Raw genomic sequence first — 18,975 nt, 5'->3', positions numbered from 1 at the left:
TGCTAAGTACTCTTTAAAATACCAGAATAGGGAGGATGGTGTAGGTTTAAGTTTATTAGATTGATCAGTATTGCTGTACTATGAAATATTTTTTTTTGCATACAGGTATAACAGAATAGCTTTAGTGTAGTTGTTGTTTTAAACTTGAGTATGAACTTATACAAAATGCAGCAAGATATTTAAAAAACAGTTTTGTTGATTAAAAAACACCATATCGGATTCATATCGGTATCGGCAGATATCCAAATTTATGATATCGGTATCGGTATCGGACATAAAAAAGTGGTATCGTGCCATCTCTAGTCTCCAGTACAAAATACATTAAAAAGGGACAAAGCTGAAAACCAGCTACAGTATAAACTTAGAAATTCTGATCACTTATCACTGATGTCCTTTAAAGGGGTTTGGGTGTTCATTAAAGCGCATGGACATTACGGACACAGGAAATGCAGTCCGTCCATCCATCCATCTTCTTCTGCTTATCCGGGCAGCAACCTAAGCAGAGAAGCCAAGACCTCCCTCTCCCCAGCCACCTCCTCCAGCTTATCCACCAAGGTGCTCCCAGGCCAGCCGAGAGATATAATCTCTCCAGCGTGTCCTGGGTCTGCCCCGTGGCCTCATCCCGGTGGGGCAAAACACCTCACCCAGGAGGCATCCTTGTCAGATGCCAGAACCACCTGAACTCGCTCCTTTCGATGTGGATGAGCCGCATGCGGCATGCTGTGAACATCTTATTATTGCAGAACATTTTGAGAGGCTCAAAACCCATCCTCTCAAGCAAGAATGGGAAAACATGTTTGTGTTTGGGGGCTGAGCTGCAGTTTTGAGAGCTCAGTGTTGTTAAAAAAAGAAAGAGGTGATGCAAACCAGTGGTAAACACGCCCCTGTCACGATTTTGTTTTGAAATGTGTCGCTGGCATCACATTAAATAAAATAAGCGTATATTTAAACATTTTACAGCTGTTTAAATCCGCTCTCATTTACAAAATGGGCTTTGCAGTTTTTGGGAAATCTTTTTCTTTCTTTTGATCATGATTTTACACAGTTTGAACTCGTTGTTGTAGTAGATATCATTTTCATGCTGATCAGCACTGATGTGCGTGTGCTCATGTACTCATTGTTGTTGCTGAGAACACTCGGGACACGATACAAGCGGCAAACACTCATATTACACACCCGTTTGACAGCTCCTGTCATAAAATCCACTATTGAGGCATCAAAACTGGGATCCAGAGGAAGAATTTTGTGAAGGACAAGAAGAAAGAGACTGAGAGAAAGATCAGCCTCGCATCTTCCTGTCCGCTTCCCCCTCCTCACAGAAGATCCTCTAATGTAGGCACTGTTTGCATTTCAGTGAAGTGCTTCTACTTGCCTGACAGAGGGAATTTTTCCTTGCTGAATAAATGAGTGTGGTAATTAAAAGCAAACTGACCTACTTCTTGTTTTCCTTTTTTTTGGACATTCCCCATTTCTGGAGTTGGAAGACAGGATGAATACGACTGCTACCTGGCTGCTGGTTTTAAAGTCTTTTTTTTTTTGTCAAGAATTTATCAGCGGACACAATCCTGCGTCACTGTAGGATACACATACATATAGATATGTACCACAGCAGCTGCTTTGTGAATGTGCCGTGTGTTTGTCTGTGTGCCTCTGCCACCTGATTCTTCACACAAATTCAACAAAGTGAAAACAGCTCAGTGAGAAATCCCGGCAATGGCTTCAGGTATAAGCAAGAGGGAAGAGGGTGAGCAGAAAAAAGAAGAAAGCACCGGCGGGTGTGATAGAGGCTGAGAGCGGCAGAATGTAAATGGCCCTGAATGTCAACCAGCTTTAAAGCGCCACGGCTGCTGATACGTTGCTATCTTTACTGTCACTGGTTTGCCTCAGCATCCATTGTTCCATTGACAATTCAGGTAAAAAAAAAAAAAGTCAACAGTGACTTAACACTGGTGTAATCTTGGCAAAAGGAAAATTCTGGAAATGTCTAATCCTTCCAGTGGCTGGTTCAGCTCCTATCACAGAACCTGTCTTTGCAGGTTCTGTGATAGGGCTGCGAGTGAGAACAGGGTGTATGTAATGTATGTGTGCTGGTGCGGTAATAATACACTGGTTTGTGTGTGGCATCATATTTATGCATGTAGCATTTCCGATATTTGTGCAAAAGCATGAATGCAAGCTTGGATGTGCAAAATCTGTCTTGAGAATGTGCTCATTCACATGGAGAAAGTGCACTGCAATACGTCATATGAAATATCTTAATTAGAGGGAATACACACTATGCCTCCCCTCTTATTTTAGAGCATTTTACTATTATAAAATTATAAAAACAAAAACGTGATTATAAAAACAGTTTCTTTAAGCATCCCTTTCACATATTGATATGAATGAAACAGTCGCGTGTTCCTGCCACTAACAGTACACAACAAACCTTTCTGCCTGTTAAAGTCAACGCAGATGATTACTGGAGTAATATCTTATTTGGGAAATTAATACACCATTACATTGCTCTGTCATAATTGAATCACATATGATGAGTCACATATCTAAATGGACTCTTCATGCCCCTTTAAGCAGGAGATTTGTGGTAAAAGCACATCTATTTTTAGTCAGGATTTGTTATTATAACAAGATCATAATGGTTAATGGATATTTGTTCAAATACTATCATTTTTTCTGTCAACCTCCCCAGTAGCTTTTCAGACGTATCGATAAAGATATTTAAAATTGCTTCTTTGTATCAAGGCACGGGTCCCGCAGCTTCTGATGTAGCTCTTCTGCTTTTAGCATATAAACATATAGTGTTATTTGAAGACAACTATGCTATTACTTGCCAAATTTGATAAAAACAAAACAGTCTGTTCAATGCGATCATGTTTTTTTTTTTAACTTGTTTTTAAAAGCTAGGTAAGTAAGATTATCCTGTTATGATCATTTTTCATTTGAATAAATATTTTCCCCGCTTTTTTTTCCCTCGTTTTTGAGATTGCAGTCTTTGCAGTGAGCATAGCTCTGAATATCTGTGCAGGGCTGTGTGTGCGTGCACAGAAGCATGAGAGCAGTCTGCCAATTATGTATATTGAGTTTCTCTTCTGCTCACTTTACCTAAGTGCTCCAATTTGGCAGATGCACATAAACAGATGACCTATTGAGGAGAGCGAGAGAGCTGTGCAAGGTAAAAAGGGCTGGACTGGGAGGACAATAGAAACAAAGGGTTTTATTTGTACATATCTTCGCTTTAAGCAGAAAAATACCATGTGGTTTATACCAATATTTTCAATGTTTATGCAGACCTTGTGCTTGTATTTCTACAAGGCGTGTCCTCTGGACTATCACTCTCTTTGCTGAAAAGACATTTATGAGGACGCTGCTATTCATTTTTTGAACCATTTAAGATAATGGCTGTAATTCATTTGCTTGGACATGTTTGCACATCACTTTTGAATTGACAAGTACTGTTTATCAAACATAAGACAGGAGTACAAATAGTAGTGTGTAGGCGAACAATGTGAGGAACCATCTTACCTTGTGCAAAGAGAAAGTGCGCACGCAGAAAGTGGCCAATTCTATCGTGTCCAAAAGGGTCACTTGGGTCATACCGTAGGTCTCTGTACCTCGACTTGGCCAGTATTGATCACACTTAATCTGGGAGAGAAAGAGAGGCATTAGCTACAGCATGAAAAACCTCACGGACATAAAAAGGCACGGTTAGGACATTTTTTAAATCACATTTATTCGTATCATGGCGTGCTCTCGCAGCAAGCTCTCCTTTGGACTGAAACAGTGCAGTGGTGACAGAAACACCGGGGCAGCTTCTCTATAATTCACATCTGAGAAACAACATTATGCACACTGAACAGATGTGCCTGTCACAGCGACTCCAATCTTACTGCATAACTTTACCAACCTCACACAAATCCAGCCTGCTTCCTTCCTTGCCTTTTTCTTAAAACAAAACATATTCAACAGTAATGTGAAACACAAGGAATGTAATTGAAATCTCGGGAACTTGATGACTTTCCATAATCACAGCTGCTATAATTTCAAATCTTCATACGGAAACCTGGACACTTTTTAAAAGTTTATTAAGGAAAAAAACAAAACAAAACAAAACACTTTTTAGAGCAAACCCTTGATTTGTTGTGACTGTTAAAATTTTTTCTAGTCCTGTGGCACTACACACAAGCACACAAACCACGTCAGTCCACCTAATAAAGATTCATTCAATATGGGGTGTGATGTGCCAGCGGACATCAGATCAGATGTGACAGCTTGTGAGGGAGACGCTGCTCTCCAGTTTTCTCTCCCATTTCCTGGTCGAGCTGACACTCGAGCTCCAGCACCCGCTAACCCTGATCACGTTTGACAGGAGTGGAATGCGCATGTCAGGATGGAAGGTAGGTAAACAATTCAAAAGAGGACGGAGAAAGGGAAAATGAGTGGAGACACCTGGGGTGAGTGAGCCTGATGTTGACACAGGTTTGACTCGACAGCACGAAACATCATGGTTGGCTTTTTGACATTTAGACAAGTCGACTCCTCGAGAGGACTAAATATTATCACGGCGGACTCACTTAAGTAAAAGTATCAATCCACTGTGAGAAAAAAAAATCCTTTACAGGAAAAGGTCCTGCACTGAAAATGGTAAGAATCACAGAAGCATGAGAACAAAATGTAAAAAAATTTATTAAAAGTATTCATCATGCAGCAGGATGATTTCTAGCTAAACTTCCAAGTGAATTATTATTACATTAGTGGATTATTATACATGCACCCACTGGTCACTTTAATAGGAACATCATGCTAGTATGGTGTTGGGCACCCTGCTGCCTGTATAACTGGCCCAATTTCTTAGGGCATGGATTCAACAAGGTGCTGGAAACATTCCTCAGAGATTGCGGGCCACACTGACATAACAGCATCATGCAGATCATCATGGCTGCACAGCCACCATGTGAATCTTTCATGCATCCCAAAGGTGATCTATTGATTTGTGAAGTGGTGACTGTGGAGAGCATTTGAGAACAGTGAACTGTCACGTTGAGATGATTTGAGCTTTATGACATTATTATGCGCGTTATCCTGCTGAAAGCACCATGATCACAAAGGGATGGGCGTGATCAGCAACAATGTAACAATGCAAAGAGCAGATGTTACATTACTATTCCAAACATGAAAAAAAACCCACTACCAAACACCACACTCACCCCACTCCCATTTTAAGTGCAATGAAACATAATGGTGTTTTAGAGCTAATGGGATAAAGTTACATTTTATCAGCAAAATATATTGCCTGGGCAAGTTTATGCAACTTCACGTACTTAAATGTTAGTCTCCTCTCTTATTCTTAGAGATGCAGTGTCTCAACTGCTGATATCCCATAATGTGTACCAAATAAATGACAGGTGCAGTCTCATTTGCAGCAGTGATTATCATAAACTGCGTTGAACGCTATTCCCCCACCGCCAAATATTTAAGGTTTTCTTTAATGTAGTCTTATTTGTCATTTCTAAGCTAGGACCCAGTTCCTTCACACATTACAAAAACAGGATGCTGAGCTTCCTGAATCTAAGCCACTGTTCTCTCTGGATCGTTTTCTCTCTATATTCTACAATCAACAGATGGCTGTAGGAGAGACTGGTCGCAGGTACTGCAAATACTCTACAGCACTCTAGCACTCCCGTTCTTAAAATTTCATTTGAGCTTCCTGCACTAAGCAGTCTAAGTTCAACAACTCGCTATGCTCTCTGGGACATGCAACAGCTTGTGGTTTCTGCTGCAAATAAGGAGAGAAAACAGAGCTAAGCCTGTGAAGGTACTCCCAGTGGATACGCAGCCTTACTTATCAGATGTGCGCAGGTAGAGTGTCTTTGATTTAGCTCTGCTTTATCAGCCTCCCCAGTTGCTTTAACCACCCCATTCAAATATCTACAGTTCTCTGAAAGCAATCTATCCCAAGAAAATGAAGTCTGATTGCCTACCAATGGAGTTCAGTTATGCAACTGGGAAATCAATGTAAAGCTGTGCCATTTTCAGCAGCTGGTTGTTGTACTTGGTTGTGTAATGCACTGATTTGATTCCAAGGCTTATTTAAAAGAAAACATCATTTTCAAGCGATTTGTAAGGTTGGGGGTTTAAAAAGAAGCGTACAGAAAAGCAGCCCAGATATGCCGAGTGGACCTACCCGCGACTTCTCTTCCAGCCGGGTCATCATGACAATAGTGGCTGCTCTCTGTTCCCACACCATCCTCCAGAAGTCTCCAAATGTCTCTGGTAAAGGTCCTTGGGTGGCAATGTAAGCATTCTGCTTCCTGTAGCCATCAATGTAGTTAGCGTTGATGTAATCGCTGCCTGTTATACCTACACGTAGGCAGATAGAGGAAAAAAAAAACAGAGATTAAAAGATGGAACGTGTACCTTTGATGGCTTTTCCTTTATTATTCTTTTTCCAAACCTCATTTATCAGACTTTTTCATTAACACAATTATTATCACGCCATCTGCCTCAGTAAATCCCAGTTGTCACACGCACTGACACAGTTCCCAGCCAAGGAAGGAGTACGTGTAAATGTGAAGACCAGAATAAGACAAGTCAGGAGAATTTGGCTGAATTCCCGTAACATTTCCCAAACTGTCCAAACTACAGTGGCAATGTCTTTCAATATGCTGTCGACCACGTCAGCTTCTAAGAAACTTGTCAGGAAAGGGGTATTATCACCTGATGATAATAAAAGCCTTTACTCACTTGTAATTTATTATGTTACTAATACATATTTATTGAGTTTTAATAATTTACTTATTACACCACTGAAGTGTAAGCAGCTTTCTACACTGAGGTTCTCTTTTATTTTTTTGCATTACGAAGCTTAATTCATGCAGTATTGTGCATCTATTAGCAATTTACTATGTTTTTATTAACAGCTAATTATGCCTTTTGCAGTTCTCCCATCTGTAATGATCACAAACCAGATTTTTGTGCGCTTTTAAATTAATTCAACACATCTGTCACAATATTCTATCATTTTTCTTTTCTACGTTTGTGGCTCTTTCCAGGTTCCCGTAGATATCGTGTTTACCACCACAACAGACTAAAAAGATGATGGAAGATAGTGGAAAGTAAAACAGCTTTTCAGCCAACATAGCTACGAGGTAGATTTAGCTTCAGTCCCCCTGAGCCTGCTACCATGCTGTGATATACACCGGTCCTACTAAATCTAGCTAGAAGGAGGTCTTTTGCTGTGGAGAAAGATCTGAAATGTTTTTAATGCACAGGATTGTGTAAATGTGCTCACAAGTCAAGGTGCCCTTGAGTTTAAAAAGGAGTCACTAAAGGACAAAATGCTTTAAATGTTAACAGGATTATCTTGTGATTGGAGTGTCTTACATCGAGCGTCTGGCAGTGATAAGGCAGAGCATCACCCATCTTCATTTACCAACTTCTACAATCTCTCCATTTGAGAAGAGGCTTCGGCGTGACAGCATCTGTGTGTCGGAGACTCATGTCTCTTTGACATCTGACATCTCTTCGCTCAAGCAACAAACAATGAAAAACTCGACCGGACTCGTTTAAAAGAGGCGACTCGGTGAGGGCTACGGCCTGGGCGGAGAGGAAGGATGTAATATACAGAGGAAGGGAGAGACCGAGCGAGAGGCAGAAAGAGCAGGGAGGGTGAAAAGACGAAAAGAAAGAACAAAGAATCGAAGTAAAGAAGAGAAAAGAAAGTCAAATGTCATTAAAACGGATACCACGTTGCACAATTTGACTGGGCTGCCTTGGCTTTAGTCATAGCTAAGTGAACAGAGAATGGTGGCGTGCATGAATTGTTCTACTGCTGCGACTAATAGCAAAATCACTGCAGTGTAAAATAGAAATTTCAGACTTGATTAATTTATGTATTTATGGACGAGGCATTTTATTTCCCTGGGATAATTTTGTTATGCATGTTGCTGCACCCTAAAATTGGACTGACTACTGCAAGATACCGAAATCTAGCCCGAGCAGTTATTTCACACAAAAGGAGAGGACTCTGGAGCAGAGAGTTTGGCATTACTGTGAAGGAGTCGGCAGCTCTTCTGGTGATGCAAAGCCAGAACAATGTCAGCAGTGAAGGGTGACTACCTCTGACAATGTCCCTTGAGATTTAGGAGTCAGAGGAAGAATGTTTCTGGCTCTGAGATTCTCACCACCGTGTCTATAGGCAGCTAGAGGGAAGTCAAGACAGGGGCGTAGATGTGATGAGACAAATGGGACACTGAAAACACTGGTTTAACTTCCGACTCGGTTTGAGTGTGAGATCTAAGCGCTTGGCCTAAAGATGAGCTATAAAGAGTCCTTGCCTCACCCCCCAATTTGCCTCTGTAAACTGCTTAGCTGGTCAGTAGCAAGCTGAGCTGGAAAAATGTCCAGAGTTTAAAAATCAGCACATTTCACTTTTCTTCCTTTTCTACATAGAAGTTATACAGTAAGCATATATGGTGCTTCACACGTTTATTAGATAAGTATTTCACAATACTTAGAAATCTGTAGAAAAAAAAAAGAACAGGTTTAAAGATAAAAATGACTGAATTCAACATTTTTTATACCCAAACTTGAGCCGGCACAGTGGACTTCTTTAAAATTCAGAATCAGAATATTTTATTAACCCCTAAGGATGTGATGTGTTTCAATCATTAAAACCAAATCTGCTGTTCAGTAAACAACTGGAGTTTGGCAAATCCATTGAAAAATATTAACTGTATTTGTATTTCAGCATTAAAGCACCTGTGCATACTGGTGGATAAACAATTATGTTTACAAACGTATGAGTTGAAAGCGAGAAAAAAGTCCTGACCCAAAAAATATCTCCCTCTATATTTTTCAGTGGCCCTAATCCCGTTCCATAATCTAGTCAAGTTTTGTCCCGACGGATTAAATTGCTAATCTATCCCATTTAAATCCACACTGCAATAAGAAACACCTTTCCACTCGGCTGATTATTTAACATATTCTGCTTTTTTACTGATAACTTACGCTGAATCTGTGTGAGCACTTATCAAACAGCAGCGATACGAGCTCATGTCAGAGGTGGCGAAGATGTGCGGAGCATGAGGCTGAAACTTACCCTCTATGGGAGCCAGGATGACACGTGAGTGGTCGTAGGCGATGACGTTGGCGTAACGATTCTTGGGCTTGTTCACCTCCAGGTTGGAGTGCTCCCAGGTGAACTGCTGGCCTGGATCAATAGACTGACGGGGGTGCAGAGACAGGCAGAACATGCACATGTAAGGAAGCAATCAAAAGGAGCCACGAGAGAAGCTGAGTAATAACAATACAACCTCCGTGCTATCACAGAAAGAAGAGCGGAAGATGGGGGAGGGAGAGATAGAAAGGTTGATTTCCCTGAGAGAAAGAAGAACACGGTATCATTACAATCTGCACGCCGACTGGTTCTGATACAGCAGCCGCACGCGGTACTTTATCAAGATCATTAATGCGCGGGGGTGCATAATGACAAATAACAATATTGATAAAGGCGACGGCTCTTCCCCCTTTGACAGGAGACTCGTGGAATGAGCCTCGACACTTGGGTGAAAGACAAATTCAGCCGTCTCTTTAAAAATACGAGAATTCTAGATAACTATTCCGCTCCCTCGCCAGGATAATTAAGTATTCCATTATGAGCCGATGTTTGCTCATAGGCGTCTGGTGCCGTGTTGGCATGGGGATGGAGGCTTGAATGATATTTGCAGTTGGGGCTGGAGAGAGCGAGAGAAAGAGAGACTGAAGCTGAAACTGAGTCCAATTGGAAACCTAATTTAACATGCAATCAGCACGCAATCATTACAGCAATGAGAGATTCCCTCTGTTTTAGCCTCATCTGGCTTTTTTCCCCCCTTCTCTAGCCTTTTTCGACATCCCCGTTTTCCTTATCAGCACGGCTCCATCTTCAAACTCTTCCACTTTTTATCTACTGTGTTCTCTCTGAAGTTTACTATTAAAGAGTCCTCCACCTCTCCCACTCCCTATATTTTTCCTTTCAGATCATCTTATGACCGACTAAGTGTGAGTATTCATGTCTGCATAAAAAGATTGGGGTCATTTCTCTCTTAAAAAAAACTCCCAACTCTCCCTCAGTGCAAAAACCTTCAAACAACATCCGTGTATTTCACATTTCAATATTTTTTTCCACAAATGATATTTAAGAAATTTGTAAATTAAAAAAAAATCGGCAAAATATTTTCTCTTGTAAAACTAGAATTTCTCCCCGTTTCTCCTCCTTTTTACCGTGATGATGGCTGAAGATGAATGACAGCTCGTGTCCACGTGACAGGCTTGGCAGGACGACGCCTCCTGAGCGCCTGACAGCAGACAGATAAACTCTGCGGCTTTGCCTTCCTCGCTTCCGTTTGTACTTGAGATTATCTTCTCTTCATCTCCACTCTCCCGCTTTCTCTCCCCTCACTGAATCCTCATCATTAACCAAAACTTCTCCACCTCATCTCTCTCTCCCTTCTCTCCTCTCTGCCCTCTTCCCCTCCATTTTTTCCTCCGCTCGCACATCCCGCCTGGCTAAAAACCAATCAGTCAAAGCCCTGTAGAGCTGTGCTTGGCAAGCCGGGGCGCCGGCACGAGCAGCCATTCATCAAGAAAATAACAAAATTAAAATTACACTTCTCTATTTAATTTGGTCATTTATTTTTCCTGGGGGGTGGTTGTGCGAAAGGGGCAGGCGGACCGAGGGAGAGAAGACAGAGATGAGCTGGTGGTTTAAGGCTCTCTCAAAACCAAGTAATTAGAAGTTGAAGTTGCATCAAAGCGTCAACTTTGGCGTCACGTTTCTCGTCTCTCTTCCCCCGCAGAACGGAACAAGCTTGTCCATTTGGTATATAGCCCGGATGTGGATTTATGAATAATAGATACCCAAGAAATACAGGATTGCTATTAAAAGTCGTTATCCGCCAACATCCACCAGCGGGCATGATGACGGCAATCTGTGCTGGTGTACCCGCTTCCCACCTTAGCCTGGTGTGCAGCGAGACGACAGGCACAGTGATTTAGGGATGGTGGGGAGGGGATATTGCTTGTATGCAAACGAGAGCTGATTCAGCGCTCCTGATTTCTAATCAACTCTGGTGTCATTTATAACCGCTGCGGTCTCAGAGCTCAGACAGCTCAGTTATCCCCTCTGCACACAAACATACACACACTCCCACACATACCATGTTAAAGCCTGAGTGCCAGTGTGCGCTTTTCCCAAAATCACATTAGCAGAGGTCTTTCTTTGCCATGTGGAGGCTGCTAATGTATGAGATACTTGTTGTAAACACTGTAATTGCTCAAGTAACACCAGCTACAACACGCACATACGCAAAACAAGCAGAAAAGAAAGAATTCAAAAGAAGAAGCACGCGACACTAGAGCATACCAGATGAGACTGTCCTTTTTCCCCCCCAATGAAAACACAATTGGACAGAAATCAACACTGTAAGGCAACTTTCACGTTTGAATCGTTGGCCCACCCACCTCATATTCCTGGGAGAGTTTGAGGTTGTCGTTGGCCTTGAGAAGTTCTGTGTGTTCAGCCAGCTCTGAGATAGGGATAGGAGGATGATTCATCATACCTGCTCGCCAAAAACATAGAGAGACATTCCACACAAGGGAAGAAAGGAAAGAAAGTGTATCAGTACAGCACACGGGACACTGGTTCTAAACATTCACACATGCCATTTAAAGTACAGGTAACTTGTTTTTTGATCTTTGCTTAAATAACGAGGGACAATGGGTTTTAGTGATGAGGAAGCTTGAGCAGGACATCGTGAATGTTACACACAGTAAAAAAAAAAAGCAAAGAAAAATGTGCTGACTGGTGATGTTATACGCACTTGATTGGACCAGGCCAGAGCTCAAAAATAGCCAAGTTTATCTTGCGGGGCTGATTGATTATTTGCCAGAAAGGGTTGTGTTATACACCCGCAGACCAAATTGTAATTACTCCCACTGCAATCACGATGCTGACGGACAGGTGGACCAATAGGAACAAAAAGTTGCAGAGCGTAGCCAGTTATAGCTCAAACATTCAGAGGCATCAATAATTGTGATAGCTTGGGAAATTAGTTTAACGTGACATAAGAGGAACAACAAAAGGTTTTGATGGAGAGATCAGACGAAGGAGCCCCACAAATCATCACAAAGACCCCCATTTTGGTCTTTCAATCAACAGAATGCTCATGTTGACAAAATTGCCTTGAACTCCTCATTAGAGACAATCAAAAGTAACATTTGCTTTCAGCTCGACTGCGATCAACAAGAGATGATTTGAATAAAAACCTCACAACTCAATGGGAATACTGTTGAGTCGTTGAATGGTCTCGATCAAGTAGGACATTTCAAATTTAAGTTGACTTAGTTGTTTTTCACTAGCTGTACATGGAAAACACGGTGTTAGCGCAGCCTTAATCTGCAGTGCTCTGTTTGTGCAGCGTTGTTAGCACGGCGACCACTTTTCACTGCTGCCTCTATAAAAATCGTATTCTAGAATCGAGCCCTGACCTGGGGGGGCTTATAGGAAGGGAGGTGTGAGAGGGATCAGAAGGTTTAGGAGTGTGAATGATGCTGAGTGACACAGCGAGCTGCTCCATTTCAGCCTGCTAGTGCAAAGATAGCCTTTTCCTTCATCTGCCGCTTTGCTCGGCATTAGCCGAACACTATCTCAATGACGAATACCCCAACGGTACCTTCCAATACCAAAAACAGGCAGTCCAACATACACTTCCACCCCTCCCCAAAAATCCTACTGCTTTTTATCCCAAGGCATTCACTAAAAGTACAAGCTTTTTTAAATGGGTGGGGAAAATTGTGTTTTTTTTTTCCTCCTTGCTTCAATATTCACTGAATATTGTGTTGCAGCTACTATAATATTATCAGCACTGCTGTGCACTCCAGTCGCTAATCCATTTAGAAGCATAATGGTGAGGCCATGTAATGGAATATGGCGCAACTGTAGATTGTGGCTCTGTCCCTGCACGCCGACTGGCAATACTTAGCACTTCCATATTTTTAAACACAAGGCCTCTTTTCCTGCAGAGCATTGAGGTCAAAAGTCAACAAAATGTTGACACCACCTCAGAAAAATTCAGGGTTAATTGGGCATGCAAATCGGCATAATCACATTAACCATCCTTAACTTTCCCTTTTATACGATGCTTAATACCCCCCTCCAATGTTACGGGGGGTCACCCGTGTTTTGTTGCGCTTAGGGGGGGGGGACCCAACTCTCTGTGCTGACAGTATTCATTAGTGATGGTAATTTATTTTACACTGATATAACAATGTGGCAGTCTCAAGTACATAAAGATTACAATGTACACATGAGACAAATGGACGCCGTGGCATCTTCTGGGCACAGACACGGACATGCCGTATTAACAGTCTACTTTACAAAAAATGCAAACCACTTAAATGACAAACTTAATAGTTTCCCCCTATTCTTAAAGCCCATGTTGAGTTTGTGTTTCAATTAAGCATGTTAATTGCAAACCTTAAGGAAACCTTGTCGGGTAATAGCAGAACTGTTTGTTTATTCATACTTGAGTTTTCTCAGTGAGATAACAAAGCTCTGCGGCGGCGCTTTGGAATGAGCCGAGGTTATTAGCGGCTTCTGCTGTAAGAATTCATTACGATGGATATCAAGGAAGGAGAAAAAAAAGGAAAAAGAAGATGAAAAATGAAATTTGGTTGTCAGTTTACTAGCCTCGCTTTCAAAGGAAAACCCTATCAGACGCTATGAGTGAAATAAGTAAATGTGTTCAAACGAGGGGCCCTTACTTCTCTTTGGGAAAACAAGAGCAAGAGGTTGTTTGAGGGGAGATCAAAGACTGTTTGTGTTGGGGTTTGTGCACGCGTGGTGTGTGTAGTTTTCTTTTCATGTGCACGTATCCCAATTTGTGTGTGTGTGTGTTATCCTTTTACAGTTTTTCTTAAAAAAAAAAAAAGTGACCAGGGCATTTGTTTACCTCAACTGGAGGAGGTAAGAAGCACTTATTTGCAGAAGGCTTATATAAGAGCCTGATGTAAATATGCAATTCAATTTGTTTGATCAGCATAATTAGTACTGTTTGCTTTTTGGTGCCTCATTTTGCTATTAAATTTAATATAAACTACGTGCTTTATGCTCCAAACAAATGAATCTACCACACCTGAAGGCGCGCTGCAATGTTATTTCCCAGAAAATATTTAGCTTCTAAGCTAAACTTGACTGTTAAGCTTACCCAAGCAAAGTCAATCAAGGGCGAATTGCTGTTCTTTCTTAACCTAACTCTGAAGCAGTCAGCCCCCTCTCTCCCACAACGCTCAATCCCAAAGCTTTTTCCCCCCCCTATCTATCTACTATCCTATTTTTCTCCCGCTGTAATCAACATAGTGATTAGTAAACACACGTCACAAAAAAAACATCTAATTACACACTTCCAGTCTCCTGATCTGCAGTCGATATGCCTGAGAAATATAATCATTCTTTTCGAAAAGCCAAGCCGGTCTTTCCAAAAGCCTATTTATGATGTCGCGTATTTCCATTTTAAAGAGTCGACGTCTGCCTGTGGATAAGCAAAGAAAATAAAGAGGGAAAACTGGGGGAAGAGTAAAAACCAGAAACTCCTTTTTTTTCTTTCGGGTGATTCTTTTGTGGTGAGCAGGAGAGGGGGTGATCAAATGTCGAGCCATTGTTTGCCACTGCTTTAATTAATTCTGCTTGTTATCTCTGAGCACAGAAAAAGACCCCGTTGGTTCAGAATGGAAATGGAGCAGTGGTGGTGAAGGAGGAGGGAGACGGGAGAACAACAGCTTGGAGGTAAGGATTGGGAGGAAGAGAAAAAGGAATAACACAAGTTGTATTTGGGAAAAAAACCTCCACTTATTAACCAGCTATACATGAGCGGAAGTGATCGCACAGGTTATTTATGCATGGTAGATTAATGCACAGCCAACAGCCCGAGTGAATATTGTGATCCAATTAAAGGGAAAAAAAAAGAAAAAGAAAAAACACACCCTAGTGGACCAATAGAAACAAACATAAAATTAATTAGTGCTCAAATTTTGCTGCATCATGTGAAAAAACAAACAAATGCAAATGATGTATTTGGAAATTGAGGCAAGCGGTGCTCAAATACCTAAAACAAAATAAAACACACACACACACACAAAAACCATACGTATATAAAGAAAGCTGGTACGCAAACTCTGAGAGCATAGTGACTAACTTTCATAGTCAAAATCTGCTTCACTCTGAGGACTGCTTAGACCAGAATCTGTGAAGGACAGCAGACATAAAGGAAATGGTTTCAAAAAGGCTGTAATGCAACACAAAATGCCATGTTAACAGAAAATATGAAATGTGCAACATAACACAAGGGCATGAAGTAAAACACAAGGGTAATATTACCTCAGTTCATCCCACAGGGTGGCCTAAATTATGTTATTTCAGTTTTCAGGCCAAACTGACACACAGACGTGATAAAGTAGGGCAAACATTTCCAAATCTTAACACAACTTCCCGTCCACCACCAATTAGCAGTCAGTGCCAGATTCCCACTTGGGGGCCGACTGGTTGGCTGAGGGTGTCAGCCTCTGTGGGCCCGTGGAAAAATTTCGTCTGCCAACCCCCATATCAGCGGCTATAGAGATCAGCGATAAGAAAATTGATTTGCTATATTTAAGCCTTTATAAACAGCAGTTGGAAAGGCCCCATCCGGAGGACTGTGAGGAAGACAGAGAAGGGAAAAACAGCTTATGGTTTGCTGGTGAAAACTAACTCTGAAAGGTTCCTTTGTTTGTGGCTTCATGCCAAAGCACCAGGAGTGAAAGGTGTGGAAAAGTGTCCGCATTCTTGGCTGACAGCTGTGGACCCGGAGCTGATGGGAGTCAGAGCTCCGAGGAGGGTGGTGACGGTTCAAAATCTTATCTGCTCCAGAGTAGAAATCCTCCGGGGCTCCAGCCGGCCGATATTACGTCCGTGTAGACACAGGTGTCCCCGACCGTTCAAGCAGAAAGGAGCCATCTGTGACAGTATTAACAGGACATGTGGCCAAGAGATGGCATGTGATGGGATGTGTCCAACCTGCCCATCAAGCAAAGAAAAATAGATTTTGCACAGGCTGAAAGCTGTCATCAGAGTGACAGGGTCGATCGCGTAATACAAAGATGGCAAGTTTTATCCAACTGAATCGAGATATTATGTTCAGCTTCACGTGTAAGAAGTGAGAAATTAATGGAACGGAAACAAGATTAGAAGACTTACAGGCTAAAGCGGGATTTTATTAACGAAAACAAAAACAAACAGTTACGCTTGAGTCTCCAAAATATAGCTGCAAAAACAAGCATTCATGGCTTTACATTGACGTCTATAGGAGACAAGACGTCACTGCAGTGATGCAAAAGGAGCGCAGTGAGATGAAGACATTGAACATCCCCCTCTCCCTAATTGATTTGTGACAATGACTAATTAAACCTAGTGGGTGGTGCTCTGAACCGCTGTCTCTAAACGTCATTCATCACAGCATGAAGAAAGTACAGGCATGTCTGATTATGTTCATACGGAAGTGTGTGTTATGTGTGTGTTTCCACAGAACTGTGAACGGGAGGACTTGGCCGTTCAAGTTGTTGTGACGTGAGAGTGATGCTTCTTTTGTAGATAAATATAGTGAAGAACATATGTATTATTTTATATGCTGTATGCAGAGGTTTTCTTTTGTTACATATTTGTCACACTCGCACGTTCTAGATAACCAAATGACTTTCAATATTAGACAAATATGTAAGAAAGGAATTGCACCCCCACAAAAACCTTGATAGATCATAAATTTACTGTGAATAACAACAGTTTTTGGAAAGCTGATTTCAGTTTTAACAGCCACAACAAGACTTGATTACTGCTAGACATGCTGAATCAATAAATCCCTTAAAAAGAATTTGTCTGACAAAGTGAGGTAGGCTAAAAGATCTGAAAAAGCAACACATCGTGCCAGGGTTTAAAGAAACAACTGAGAAACAAAGCCATTGGCATCTATCAGTCTGGAAAGGGTTACGAAGCTATTTCTAAGGCTTCGTGACTCCAGTGAACCACAATGAGAGCCATTATCCACAAATGGAGAAAACAGAATGAAGTGTCCCAGAAGCGACTGGCTCACCAAAATTACTCTAAGAGCACAGTGACGACTCATCCAGGAAGTCACAAAAGAACTCAACATCTAATTTGCACCTCACTTGCCCAAATTAAGGACAGTGTTCATTATTCAACATTATAAAAGAGACTGGGCAAAAGTAGCATCCATAATGAACAAAAAGAACACAGGCCTGTCTCGCATTTGTCAAAAAAAAATCTTGATGAAGACTTTTGGGAAAATATTCTGCGGACTAACGAGACAAAACGTGAACTTTTTGGGAAGTCTGAGTCGCGTAATGTCTGGTGTAAAGCTAGCACAGCGTTTCATAAAAAGAACACAACACCTACATTGAAACATGGTAGTGGTAGTGTGATGGTCTGGGGCTGCGTTTGCTGCAAGATTGTTTTTGATTTTTCATTAAATGGAAAAGTTCCATCGCTGCTGACATCAAGAGCATGGCACGGTCATGTCGATGCAAGAGGTGCCAAGTCCAATCAGCACGGGGTGCCCGGTACAAGCCTTTTCGGCCACTTTTTAGCACCTTCACGTTAAAGTTGTGATCATTTTCATCAGCAACCTAATGACTAAACAGGAGTTTTAAAAAGAGAAGAGTCCACAGTTTCCAAGACCCAAGAGGGAATACAAGTTTAGGATCACGACCAGGAGGAGGGTTGCTGTTTATTTTTTCCAAAATTTACTGGGTTGTGTGCTGAGTTCAACTTCTACTCATGATGGGTCTAATGGAAGACATTGAGTGCAAAGGTCCTGAAATGTGGTGCAATTACAATTGAGTGCTACATCAGGACATCAGGGCTGCAGCAGCAGAACAGTGTGATGCACTGAAGAATGCGTTCAGAAAGTGTTCCAAGCATGGCAGCTGCATTGGAGGCAGTGTGTCACAGCCAAAGGACTTCAGATAACGCTGAGGGATGGTGGTCAAATTCAAATCATGTTGCCGCAGTCACAGAACATTTTGATCATACCCCATATGACCCTCGGGAAATCGAACTCATCACATGAAAATGTTTATTATAAGTACATTTAATTATTTCTTTATTGCTAGTTGGAGCGTTGTGATAATCATTAACTATTGTAGGAAAAAAGCTTTAACTTTAATATAAAGAAGAGTAGACAAAGAATAAAATGATGAAGAAAAAAAAGCGAGCACTCTGGGCGAAAGGGAGGGCTTAGCTGCAGATAGACAGTAGATATCCACCGAGTCGTGATGCTTCATTACTTTGGCCCCATTTGCCAATTAAACCCTAGGCACAATGGAAGTTAATGACAAAACAAGTCACTCTGTGCCCCAAGGACTTATGGGATGTCATTGTGAGGCTGTCATATCACCTACAGGCTTTTAAGCATACATGGACAGGCGTGCACAAACACACAAGATGTGCGCACTCTCTCTGAAACATGATGCCTGTTGGAAGGCTAATCAAAAACATATTTTATGTTCCTCAGCACTAGGGGTCAGCGAGCACACATTGCCGACACGGCATATGCTCGGCTGGATTGGAGAGGCCTTGGATAACTGCACAGGGAGTATGCTCATTTGAACAATGGTCGCTATTAGCTGATGGGGATGTTCACAAATGCTCACCGGCCCACTTAATTGGGCTAAAATGTCCATTTAAATTAAATTCCCCGGGTGCGGAGATAACGACAGCGTCCAATTCTGCGGAACAACGGCGAGGCTGTGGAATGAGAATGCTCGTCGAGTATAAAGACAAGTCTTAACATATACTGGTGACTGTTGTATAAAAGAGGGCAAGCATTTGTAATGAGAGTGACTGTTATTTAAGGAAGGCTGAAGGACAGCGGTAAGCACAGGAGAAAATCT

At 41.7% G+C, this 18,975-nt stretch overlaps 1 protein-coding gene across 10 annotated transcripts in view; it reads right to left on the bottom strand.

Annotated features, from left to right (window-relative positions):
• ptprsa (protein tyrosine phosphatase receptor type Sa) overlaps nt 1-18,975 on the bottom strand; it is a 241,846-nt gene that overhangs the window by 25,294 nt on the left and 197,577 nt on the right. For 8 of the 10 annotated variants that reach the window (XM_086263230.1, XM_086263221.1, XM_086263224.1 and 5 more), the window contains 5 exons: nt 15,231-15,278; nt 11,500-11,597; nt 9,098-9,221; nt 6,182-6,357; nt 3,523-3,642 (listed from right to left, as the gene is read on the bottom strand). In XM_086263230.1, coding sequence (XP_086119356.1) covers nt 3,523-3,642; nt 6,182-6,357; nt 9,098-9,221; nt 11,500-11,597; nt 15,231-15,278 — 566 coding nt within the window. The remainder of the gene's footprint in view (nt 1-3,522; nt 3,643-6,181; nt 6,358-9,097; nt 9,222-11,499; nt 11,598-15,230; nt 15,279-18,975) is intronic. The other 2 variants (XM_086263226.1, XM_086263231.1) reach the window with 1 other exon arrangement.

This window comes from Aulonocara sp. 'chitande type north' Nkhata Bay, linkage group LG15 (genome assembly GCF_057382095.1).
Source record: "Aulonocara sp. 'chitande type north' Nkhata Bay isolate Kocher_YH1m ecotype deep benthic linkage group LG15, A_spYH_male_GT1.1, whole genome shotgun sequence".
NCBI lineage: Eukaryota > Metazoa > Chordata > Actinopteri > Cichliformes > Cichlidae > Aulonocara > Aulonocara sp. 'chitande type north' Nkhata Bay.
Note: the sequence above shows the minus strand (reverse complement) of the source record. Positions and strands in the feature narration are given on the sequence as shown.